Source organism: Cotesia glomerata, linkage group LG2 (assembly GCF_020080835.1).
Source record: "Cotesia glomerata isolate CgM1 linkage group LG2, MPM_Cglom_v2.3, whole genome shotgun sequence".
Classification (NCBI taxonomy): domain Eukaryota; kingdom Metazoa; phylum Arthropoda; class Insecta; order Hymenoptera; family Braconidae; genus Cotesia; species Cotesia glomerata.
Window position 1 is genome coordinate 22,784,638 of NC_058159.1, and position 12,924 is coordinate 22,797,561.

The window sequence follows — 12,924 nt, forward strand, 5'->3', positions numbered from 1 at the left end:
ATTTATTCGAGTGTTAGTATAAATTAAATTTTTTAATAATTATTTTCTTAATTTACTATTATTACAAATAGACGGCGAACGAAATAATTATAAAAGTTTCTTTTTTGTTGATGAAAAAGAAGAAAATATATGAGCACCAATCGTGTGTCTGTCACGCTTTTCTTCTTCCGCATCTTTCACTCTCTTGTTCGTTTAATTTATTTTATTAATTTTTTAGTAATTAATTAAACGCATTAAAACATGTTCTGGTAAATCGATTACTTACTGTATTATAATATATTTAATATTAAACTCAACGTGAGAGTGATTAGTTACACAATTTAACAAAAAATTTATTATATTTATCAATAACTTAAATTAACAGTCATAGATTAATTTATTTAACTAATAATTTTGTTATTATGCATTTTTAATTCGAATAAATCTATCATTTTATTATTTAAAAAAAAACAATCGATTTATTTATACGAAAATAATTGTAATTGTGCTGTAACAATAAATAATTAATTACAATTATTTTAAATTAAAACGGAGCAATTTCTTTAATTTCAAAATAACTTTTATCTTATTTACATGAATTCCATTATTGATTCGGGTGGACAAAAGAAATTATTTACAATTTTATCCATGATGAAATTTATATTTAATGAATCACGCAAATTTAACAAAATTCATGTATATATAAACTGAATCTAAAAGGCTTACTTTCGTCAATTTCTCGTGAATAAATTAAATTATAAACAATTTTCAAGTATTCAATCTTTTTTGATAAAAAATTTAACAAAGTGTGATTTAAGATTATAATTAGTTTCACTAACTTTCCAATTAAATCATCAACGCTTTTGTAAGACTAGCAATTTTGAAAATTCTGAGATGAAAATATTTTTAAAATTATTATGCAGTAAAATATTTGAGCCCATGGTCACTTTAAAAACTATAATTATCAAATAACTAAAAATAAAAATTTAATAAGCAAATATGAATAAAAACTAGCAATTATCTAAAAAACAATAATTCAAACATGATAAATCAATGATAAAAATAATTAATCAAAACATTCGCTACTCAAATAAATTAATCAATAAAACAGTAAATAACATTAAAATATTGCTCCGTTTTTGATAAAAATTCCTAGGTAATTTTTATTTTTTATTTGTATCAATCTGTTAACAATTACCAAAAAAAAAAAAAAAATAAATAAATAAAATAAAACTGTCACAATAATCTCATTCCAATAAAATCATCTGTGCCAATGTTTTTTTCTCTCTAAATTTTTTCCTACAAGACAGGACCCGAATCTATTTAAAGAATGAAACATTTATAAAGATAGTCTCATCGTGTACTAGTTAAGCTTTAGAAAAAAAAATAGTAAAATAAAAATTATACTTTTGAAAAAAAATAAAAATTCTACAATACAAATTTATTTAACTTAATCAAAAAAAAATAATTATGATCACGATTAAAGCTATTATTAATTCATTGCTATTATTTAATAATTAATAAATGAATATTAATCAATATTAACTACATTACCTAGTTATTTTATCAACTTTTCGCATTTAATGTTGTTTGTTCCTTAATAAATACAATTTTTAATTAATTAATTAATTAATCAATTAATATGTATAAGCGTTATTTACAACCGAACAAAAATACTCATTTATAAAACAGTATTCTTCGGGGTCTCAATCGATTATAATTTAATTATTTTATAAATAATTTTGTTCTCTTAAATTTCAACTATCTCTTAAATAAATAAAATCAAAAATAAGAGTACGATTGTTAAACTATATCACATATCTACTAGATATATTCGATATACTTTGTACTAAAACGAAAGAAAAAAATCATTAGAATTAAATTAACATAAGAAAGAAAAACGACATATACGAATTAAACCTGGACCGCAAAATGATGATGATAATAATAAGAATAATAATAAAAACTGTTATTATTATAGTTACAATAATAATAATAAATAAATAAGTGGGCGTATGGTTAAAAGCAAAAACCAGTCCAGCCCGACGTGCTCTCGCATATTTAAATCGACCTTGAGACCCATAAGCGAAACGAGGCACAGTGCGTTGCAAGTAATGTACATTTACACTAACCTTCAGTCATTATCGGACAATAATGTGGTGGTACGATAATAAATGAAGGAACCTAACTATTTTTCACATACTTTTACATATTACACACACACACACACACACACACACACGCGCGCGCGCGCGCGCACGCACGCACGCACACACACACACACACATACACATATACATAATAAACATATACGCGGATATAATATTAATAAAAATAGCTGCCTGGATTGTGTTATGGCATTTTATTATTAATTTTATGAGATTTACTAATTTATTAAATCTAAATATTTGTTTTAATGAATTTATCAATTACTGAATTTAAATATCTACAGTTATTTTTGTTCATTTAAATTACAATACTTCATTATTCTTACTAAATATCAAAATCAATATTTAATGCAACATAATCCGAAATTAACTAATAAAAATTTGTAGCGTTGATAATCGATAGAATTATTTAACAGTTTAGAAATAAATTGAATAAATCTCACAAATTAATTAATTTATTAATTATTAAATTGTCTTTTGATTGAATTGATTAAAAATCTCAGATAACTATTTATTAACATTTCCGCTCATATGTTACCTATAGATATGTTAAACTATTTATATATATATATATATATATATATATATATATATATATATATATATATATATATATATATATATATATATATTTATAATATGTATAATATTTATATTTATAATATATAAATATACCAATTAATTAATTATGAATATACAATTATATTTATATACGTTCATAGCAGTGAGAATGTTATAGTAAACAAATCTAAGTATTTATATTTTATAATTAATATTAATATTTTCATTATTATGTAATTAAATTTCCTAAAGCTTTTATTCTACCGCATTATTCAATATTATTATTATTATTGTTAATATAATTATTATTTATATTACGTTTATTATTAGTTTTATTTGAATATCTATTGACAATGAGCTACGTTACGACTCATCGTAAGTAACAAAAATGTATTTACTTGTGAAAATTAACAATCTCTTGATTACTTAACTTTTTTTCCGTTGATGTTGCGATCGAAGTATCAAATAAAATGGAAAAGTTGTTTTTGTTGACATGACCGTAATGACTGTTGTTGTGGTTGTTGATCTTGTAATTTTTTTTGTTGTTCAATCAATTAAAATGTAGCAATACATTGAAGGGTAGAAAGGTTTAAAGGCTATTTGATAACGACACAATTCGTTACATGAAGCGTGAACGTTTGTGCGTAGGTGAGCCCATGTCCACGTCATGTGATGCCGGTCGCTTGTGATGCCGAGCAAACTCACTGCTTATGAATGCTGACAACTCTGATTGTCTTCCAGTACGCCGGGACATTGGTGATCCTGGATAAAATAATAAAAATGTTAATTTTATATTTTACGGCTGGAAAATTCATTTAATTTCAATAAAACGTTGATCGGTGTCAGCAATAGTTAGTTTTTATGCTATGTTACCTTCGAGATTAGTATTTTAAATTAATTTATTCGATGCACGCACAAACTTCCGGTATACTTTTGTTAACTATAATAGAGACTTATATTTAAGTAAAAAATATTTGTCGAGTTCTTTGACATTGAGCCTAGTCGGTATAGGAATTTATATTTTATAAAAAAAAGAATTTTCAATTTTTGTTTTACTTAAAAATAAATTTTAAATTTCAAATATAAATTATAGGCAGTGAAAGATCTTTTTTGTTTATTAAAAAAAAAAAAAAAAAAAAAATAAGAATATCTTATTAGCTTCAAGTGTACCAACAGATATAAAATTAAACCTAGTAATAAATTGCTCGTAAAATAACTACGCACGTACAATTACGCAGTTGTAAAGTAGTGCGTATGAGCTTAAAAAAATTCTGAAGATATTAAATACAAATCATTCATAACAAAATAATTGGCAATATTTAAAAAGTTAAGAAGAATAATTTATTATGAGACTACTCGAAAATGGTTAAATTTTTAATTAAGTGTTTCAAATAAATATTAACTTAACCGATCTGCTAAAATTGAAATTAATCAATTCGATTCTTACTTATAAAGGATAAAGATAATAAATACAAAAATTTTTGATTGCGACGTTCGGAAGGAATTGTCAATAAAATTTAGATTGATCTCATTAAAGATCAATTGGCTATAAAATTTATTCAAAAAACGAGATAATACGCAAGAAACTTTGAAAAATTAATGACCACGTTATACGCTAATTATTGAAATGAAATTCGAGCTTTCGATCATTTTATCCATCTATTTCTAATATACACTTGTGCATCCATTTGAATTTCAATCTAAAAGATTTCCAATAGTAAATAAAAATATAACACCGTTCGATAAAAATACGAAAATAAATAAAATTTTACCATAATAATATTTTTCAATAAATTTTTATATTTATATTAAATTCTACTCAATCGAATTCAATATTTTCTTAAACTACAAGAAAAAATTCTAGTTTAATACACCTAGTATATATTAAATAGATTGAATAGAACTGAAAAAAAATCAATGCTCATCTTGTAAGCCAGGCAAATGTAGAGCATAGATAATATATTTAAGAAAAGCTAAATTTTTTTATATGATTTTTTAAACATTAATAAAAAATTAATTTTAATTTCTTATGTAAGCAGAATTTTCATAATTGATTTTAGTAAAATAGATTAAATATTTTAATATGAACCGAAGCTTCATTAAAATTATCAAAGTTAGAATGCAATATTGTACACAGTTAATTAAAAATTTAATTCCAAATTAAAAAATTTTTGACTAATTTAGAACATGTACACCTGAAATAAATTGATAATTTTTATGTTCAATATTTGTTAATATACTGTAATTTTGGTTTTAAACAAACTGAACGATTTTTTAAAATAAACTTTTTCATTTACTATACAGTCCAAATTCCGGTAAAATTAGATGAAACATTCATCCGAACCCGTTTAGTTGCAGCTTGACTACAATTAACTATTTCGTTAACTGCAAGACAAAAAATCACAGTTGCTATTTTAACGATGCCCAAAACTAAAATTATACACCATGTGTTATTTGTTTCGCACAAACACGAAGTTGCTTTCAGAAGCAACTCTAACATAGTAAATGAGAATGTCAAAGAACTAGTATTAAAAAATCATCTTTGAAAAGAATTAAAATATCAAATACATGAAAATTAATTTAATACTCGATAACCTAAAGAATAAACTGATCTTCGCATTTTTTAAAACTAAATGGTATAAAATTAAATAATTATTCACCGGTTAAGGCAATAGCTTCTCTAAAAGTATGAAGTTCAGAATCTTGATCAACTGGTTCTGGAGTTGGGGTTACAACCATACTTGCCGCAGGACTCTGTGATGGCGGGGAACCACACACCATCATACGAGGTTTCGGCGAGCTTCTGAAGTAGAAAAAAAAGGAAATTTTAATAATCTATACAATCAATACAAACCACTTAAGCTCAATATAAGCAGCATGACACAATATTTTCACTGCAAAATCAAAATAATATCCGAAATTTTTATTTACTTCCATTTTTATTGAAATTATTTAAAATATACAAAGTAAGTGTCAATACACAATTTTAGTGTATTTCTACATTCCTAAATCTAAATTTGAAAAATAAAAAAATGTCCATTGCTTTGTGCCGTCCGTACGTGTACTCGTTCATATAATATTTCATTCGACGACATTTTGTCGAGACATATGAACTCACATTATTACAAATAATGTTTGAACATGACTTGGATATTTTCTGCGTAATTAAAAGAAAATTTAGAAACTACTTTATTAAAAAAAAGAAGAAATACAAATAAAATTTTTAAGGAGGACCCTCCTGAAAAGACTAAATTTAACCCGTCTGATTGTATGAAATAATTGAAATTACAATAGACAGAATAAAAATTACCTATGAGCATGAGGTCTAGGTGGTGGTGGTGGTTTACCAGCCAGATACGCCAATAAATCTTCACGTCTAATATTCCGTCTTTTCTTCCTCGCCCAATTCATTATTTCTTTACTTCTCTTCTGTCTCCCAATATCAACTCCTAATTCGTTGCATCTTCTCATACCATCCAACGAATCTGTCAATAAATAAACAAAACAATGAAATCCATCGGTTAACCACAACAATACACAATACATATTGTTCTATAAATTAATCAACAATGATAATTATCATCGTTATCAACGAATATCTACACAACTATTTAATGTCAATACCATCTGATCCTGAACAAAACGATAACTTCATACTAACAAAGGCATGACAAATATCTCGGTAATTATTATTATCATTTCAACATGAATAAAAACATCTAAATGAAGAGAAAAAAAAAATAAATGGATTAATAAACTTACTTTTGTAAAGAGATGTTACTGTTCCTGCAGCGGTTTGAAATGGTAGCCAAAGTGATGCACCTTGCGTACGATCTAATGAATAAATAAATAAATAAATAAATAAATAAATGAATGAATAAATAAATAAATAAATACATAAGTGTAATTATAAATAATATTTAAAAATAAATCGAGCTAAACAAAATGGATGTCACTTAAAAAATGGCTACACCTTCACTACTATTTACGGTCGACAAATATATTATTAATAACAATTAATGTAATATATTGAAGCGTAGATTGCAATACTTATCGAAAAAAAGAGCCGTGAAATGCAATGAATAAATAAATACCTTTATAGAGTTGAGCAATGGCTGAAGCTGTTGTCTGAAAACCCGTCCATATTTGCTGGGAATAAATTTCCTTTTCGTTGTGTAATTGACTCTCATAATCAGGTTCTGATTCAATAGTTGCAATACACTGTTGTTCCCAATTTGAGTACCAGAGATCCATAATTTGATCTTCATCACTGCGGTCATCACTCATTTTTATTTATTATTTTTATTGAAAGTCCTTAGAAAATTGTAAGCTGTTTTTAACCAGTAGTCCAAATATTTTATGTTATTATTATTATTACAGTAATTTTTATTATTAATAGAAAAAGTACTTAATTGTAAAACGGAATAAAAAAAGTGATATTTATAAATTAAAAGTATATTTTAAAGACTGACGAGGGCTAAGATCTCGGATGATGATGAAGGTCAGGTCGCGGCCATTACAGAATTAATCTCGTGCTTTTATATACGTGTATGCACATGTATATACATTTATATTAGGATATAAGTATGTGTACACAATATATACGTATGTATGATATTGTCTTTCACGTATTAAACAAACACCAACCACACAACACTAGATTAATTATTCCTGTTACTTTTTCGTAATTAATGCAGTATTTATTTGTAAGTGGTGGATAAATGTGCCCGTTGGAGCAGAGATTGCTAGTAGATGGGGTAATTATGATGGTGTTTGGCTAGATGTATGGTTAGTTGGTTGGTCGAGTTGATGGAACGTTATGGCATGGCGGATGAAATTCCAAACGATGAACTCACTCTTCCAACCAACAAATGTCTACTGCCGTGTGCTCTCTGCGAAATATAATATGGCTGCTGCTTCCAGTTGTTTTCCTGTCGCTGGCGCTTGATGACTAGATGAAAATAAACGCGGGAAGTTTTAAACAAGGGTTTAGTTTTTTAAAGCATAGTCTCCACGTGTTTGCGCTTAAGGCATGCAACATCATTCTTCTGTGCACCTATCATCATCATCATCATCATCATCATCGTCAAATTAATTACAATTAAAAAAATTCTTTTAAAAATTTCCACTAATAATTTTTTTTAATTATCACATATGGAATTTTTTATTCATTTTTTTTTTCATAATAATTTCATTGCGATAAAATGATAAAAAAATTTCTAATATCTGTCAACTTCAGTGTTATTTTAAATGCTAAAATTAATAAGAAACTATTAACTTAAACGTTAATAAGGACATAAAAAATAAAAAATTTATGATACTGAAATTAGCAGATACTTGACAATTTTTTGATTTTTCTTGAATAATAAATTAGGTCAAGAAAATTATTTTTAAAAAATTATATTTGGAATTTTTCAGAAGAGCTACTAGATGGAATTTTTTTAGTAAACTTTTCTTGCTATAATTTATTTTATAAAAATCATTGGTTATCTCTCAAATTCAGTATCATATAAATTTGTGACTTATTAGCTTGTTACCAATAATATTTTTTAAATACTTCTCAAGCAAGTTATTAATTATTAACATTTATTTATGTTGTAAAAGATAAAAATTAACTAACTAAGAAAAAACCCAAAACAAGAAACAACTTATTCTTTAATATCAAATTTTTAGTATCATCTTCTATAAGAGTGTGCATGCGAAAATATTTTTTATCAAAACTCACTCTAGTGGTGAAACTGAAAAAAATTAAGCATTAAAAATTACGATTTGACCTTCTGTCAAAGTCTGTTCCTCAGGGTAAGGGGGGGGGGTGGAGAAAGCAATGAATAGCTTACAAGTTTCACATATTTAACCTTCAATATAATTTAATCTTTTTTTATTATCATAATTTTATTTAATACACATCAGCAATTAATAAAGTTTCAGAAAGGATAAAGCGAAAGGGAGGACCACTCGGTAGGATTTTATTGGTAACCGAAAAAATAATTCAGACAGCCCGGACCAAGAATCGAACCCAGATCTTTTAGTAAGTATTATAGATACAAATAGTAATTTATAATTAAAGTAATTGTCATCTAAATTATCATTTACAATAAATATTTCAGCTTGTTGTTTGATGAGACCTAATGGGAAATTAATGAATGCGAAATTGTTTAATTCAAGACTTAGTTATAAAAAATTGAAGCATGGAAGAAAGGTTGGTAGATTTTTATTCATTTATTTATTTCAAATCATTTAATTATTATTTTTATTTATTGCACGCTTCATAAGTAAAGCGGATGAGATAGTGCTCTACACTCGTTTTACAAAAATCAAGTGAATTTTTTGACTAAAATTGTCCCTACTTATTTATTATCGCACTTGTAAAATAATATTTACACATAAATGTCATGGAAAAACACTAGTTTCAACACATGACATTTTTAAAAGACATTTTGCTTAAGAAATTTATAAATTTACAAATAAATAAAAAAAATGTTTAAAAAAATTATTCCGTGGACGTCCGGGTGTTTGATGTATGTATGGAAACTGGCGTGGTCACGATAACTGCCGAAAAACTTAACTGACCAAGTCCATTTGTTTTATACGATTTAGTATTATCCAAAACTAAGTTATTTCGAAGATTATGGTCTAATTCAATATAGTTTAATTATAAATGTACTATCGTTTACAATTTTTTCGTTTACAGCTAATTATTATAAAAATAAATTCTTTAGCTATTTTTTATTTCATCATTATAGTTTTTGCCAACGTCATGAATATTGTTCAAGGAATAATATCATTCGTGATAATTCAATCCCAAATTTGTGATATTATTAACGGCAAGTAGAATGGAGCAGCTGACAGTTTTCCTAGAACAGGATTTACTTACAATGTAAGTATGAGACAGTACTATAAATTTATGATAAAGTCACTCCAAATTGAAGGATTCCTTCCTTTACTTTGTGATGACAATTACATTCAATCATAAGCAGTTGATGCAAAACTCCAGTATGAAGTACTTTAACTACAGTCCGTTTCATTGATTATAACCAACTACTGACTATGTTTCAATTTATCATTTATATCAATTTTTTGATAATGCGTTTACATCTAAACAATCAGCACGGAGGTCTGCCAGAACTGTAAGTACAACGGAAGTGGCCAAAATTCGCGAAGCCAAAAATTTGTTGCCGTGAACACTTAATTGCAATTCTGTACGGTATTAAATTAAACCAAAAAGAATAAATGGTAATCACGATCATACTGTAATTAATGAACTTGTAGAAACTTCCCAAGCGTCACAAAAAAAAAATGTTAACTTTTTTGTAGATTTCACTCAACAAGAACTTAAAAAATTAATAATCGTCAACTTAAATTCAACAAAACATTCACGAAACAAAATTTATGCCACTTGGGTTATAGAAGGCTTCTAGAAAAATATAAATTACTTGAATTCTAACGATAGTATCATTGATGGATCATAATTGTTTAGTCATATCTTTTAATTATTAACTAAACTTATGTTGTTGATGAATAACATTGTTTTTTTAGCTGACATTTTATTTATTCAGCTTATAACTAAGAACTGAAAATTCATTTAAAAAAGTAAACATAATATCTTGTATATATTTATTTGAATTATTTAGCTTCACGAAGAGTTGTTCAATCAAATTTTCTTAACGATAATACTCTTATCTGAGAATGTTTTAGTTTAAGAGAATTGTTAATATAAGTATGAATGCTTTCGATAAAAAATGTTTGTTTCAAATTACCAAAATTATATCAAATAATTTTTGTTTAAAAATGTAAGATCAAAAAATGAGCTTACATATATTCTGAAAGTAATTTTTATTATTTTTACTAAAACTTATTTCAAATAAATAGGAAAATTGATAGATTAAAAAAAAAAAACAATTTAGTATGATTATTTTACAATTCAATTTGATTTCGTCAATATACTGTCATTCAATAAATACAATTTATAAATTTTATAGAAAATATCTAAAACTATTTTTAATTACAAATCAAAATTTATTTTTTTTTTGTTTTATTCTTTCATCACATAAAAAATTAATTTAATAATATCGAGCAGTTAAAAAAAAAACATACATTACAGAATGGTTATTTGATTTTTAAAACGATAATTATCACAAAATAATCTTTCGGAATTGGATAAAGTTGTCGATTGAATATTTATAAAATTATATAATTGTAAAATCACGTTTAAAAAAAGGTTTAATGTCCACTGATATGTAGATCATTAAAAACAACTTTGGCCGCTTCTACCAAATCGCTACAAATTCCCAACTCCGACCAATTTTTTAATATCACAGTTATGCCGTTTCTCAAGTAGTCATCTTCTCGTGAGTTTTTCAAATGGAAAAATACCATCAGAAGACATTTTTTGTACGCAAGTACCAGTTCCGGTGCGCTCTTTTCTGCTTCTTGAATTATTTTATTTGCCAACACCATGAAGTACAATTTGTGGTATGGTTTTGCTACCAAAAATAAAAAAAATAAAAAAATCACATGCTTAGATAAGTAATTTTTAAATGCATGATTTTTATGGCTACATAAAAAAAAATAATTACCTTTGTATAATTCACTCGCCCAAGTATCAATGATTAGCTTGGTTTTTTGTTTATGATGTACGATGAACTTGTACAACTCTTCAACAGACGCCGTCGAGGCACGCATTTGGACCAAACTGACCAATTTTTCTCGTAACTTATCTTCACTAAAGTGGCAAAATAACTTCATCTTGTTTACGTATTATTGATGTAAAACCAAATCGTTAAAAAATAAAATCAAAAATAATCAAACATTTACTACTGTATTATTACAAAACGATACAGTATTACAGTCACTGCTATGGATTACAAACAGTAACTTAAGCAACCTACTCTCCGACGTGTCGACGCAAACTGTGAAAAAGCTTGAGTGCTTAGATTTTTCCAAAGAAAATAATCATATACTGTACTCAAATTATCCCTACTGTAATTACTACTTTACTTTTACTATTACTATTAAGTGTCCATCTACAGGGTCACTGCCAAATATATTAACTTTACTTCCTTCCAAGTACCTGACTATGGATCCCTTTTGCTTTCCAAACTATTGTATACTAGGTATTATTTTTTGCAAGTTTTAGAAATTAACCATGAGGTAAACGGCAACCAATCGGAAGCCAACCAGAAGATTTTAGAAAAAAATTTTTGAGATAGAAAAATAATTTTCTTGTTTTTAAATTTATTTTTTTATTTATTTGTTAATTAATATTTTTTTAATTATGTATTAACTGCGTTGTCATCAGGTATACTCTAGACACGACAGATATGATAAATTTAAAAACAAATATTTTTGGTATACAAGTACTTAAATATTGATTAAAAGAGAAATTGATTTCAGATAGATTATTGGTAATTAAAATTGTCATTGTTATCGGATTAAAATGGAACAAATTTTAAAATGCTGCTATAACATTGACTTTTATTTAGTGCATGAGTTATAATTAATTTGAAGGTCAAATTTAATAACTTCAAATATTCAAGAAAAAAAAATTATTTTATTTTAAATCAATGTATAGTTATGTTTAAATATGATAATAAACCATTCATATATTAATGTAGACATATATGTGTTGTTAAAATGTATGATAACACACACAGATATTTGAATGTTATACCTTTTTGGAAACTTTGACCCAAGGCTACTATGGAATGTGCGCAGTACGACGGTTTTAGATAATTATTAAACATTACTGGCACTTTGAGCGTTTATATTATTGTCTATTAATATAAACAGATTTTGAATATGTTAAACAAAAATATTGAGTCTAAATTTGAAAGATTGTATTATATTAAATATTTTTTATGAATTATGAATGTAATAATATTTGTTAGAAGTAATGATTTAAAAGTGAATAATTATACGATATTGGTATTACAATTCTATCAATTGTCAATTATTAAGACTATTAATAAATAATAATTCAAAAAACCCAAAAATTCGCTCTAATAAAAAACCAATTTAAAAAGTAGAAAATAATTCTTATAAGTTTAAAACAAAATTAGAGTGTTTATTTTTTTGTTAATAACTTTTTTTATTTTAAACTTATTGAAAATTATTTTTTATCTTTTTTAGTTTAGTTTTTTGTCAAAGAGCGTTTTTTTAGTTTTTTGAACTATAATTTATCAAGTTTGTAACTATAGTCATACCTCCTTATGACAAC

At 25.6% G+C, this 12,924-nt stretch overlaps 2 protein-coding genes and 1 long non-coding RNA gene across 5 annotated transcripts; 1 reads left to right on the forward strand and 2 right to left on the reverse strand.

Annotated features, from left to right (window-relative positions):
* Nucleotides 1–3,078: 3,078 nt before the first annotated feature.
* Nucleotides 3,079–7,607, reverse strand: LOC123259875 (UPF0472 protein C16orf72 homolog). Of its 2 annotated transcripts, XM_044720651.1 has the most exons (6): nt 7,168–7,607; nt 6,803–7,022; nt 6,471–6,542; nt 6,019–6,193; nt 5,369–5,511; nt 3,079–3,470 (listed from the first exon to the last, which is right to left on the reverse strand). In XM_044720651.1, the coding sequence occupies exons 2-6, from the start codon at nt 6,993–6,995 to the stop codon at nt 3,328–3,330; spliced, it is 726 nt and encodes a 241-aa protein (XP_044576586.1). In that variant the 5' UTR covers nt 6,996–7,022; nt 7,168–7,607; the 3' UTR covers nt 3,079–3,327. The 2 variants fall into 2 exon arrangements, with proteins under 2 accessions (XP_044576586.1, XP_044576585.1); XM_044720650.1 differs by having other exon boundaries at nt 6,803–7,607.
* Nucleotides 7,608–8,411: 804 nt separating this feature from the next.
* Nucleotides 8,412–10,114, forward strand: LOC123259877. 2 transcript variants are annotated; one of them, XR_006508334.1, is made up of 3 exons: nt 8,412–8,736; nt 8,816–8,907; nt 9,428–10,114. It is a non-coding gene; the product is annotated as an uncharacterized LOC123259877 (long non-coding RNA). The 2 variants fall into 2 exon arrangements; XR_006508335.1 differs by having other exon boundaries at nt 9,452–10,114.
* Nucleotides 10,115–10,785: 671 nt separating this feature from the next.
* Nucleotides 10,786–11,885, reverse strand: LOC123259876 (regulation of nuclear pre-mRNA domain-containing protein 1A-like). The gene is made up of 2 exons (XM_044720652.1): nt 11,285–11,885; nt 10,786–11,191 (listed from the first exon to the last, which is right to left on the reverse strand). The coding sequence occupies exons 1-2, from the start codon at nt 11,451–11,453 to the stop codon at nt 10,929–10,931; spliced, it is 432 nt and encodes a 143-aa protein (XP_044576587.1). The 5' UTR covers nt 11,454–11,885; the 3' UTR covers nt 10,786–10,928.
* Between the last annotated feature and the right edge of the window lie 1,039 nt (nt 11,886–12,924).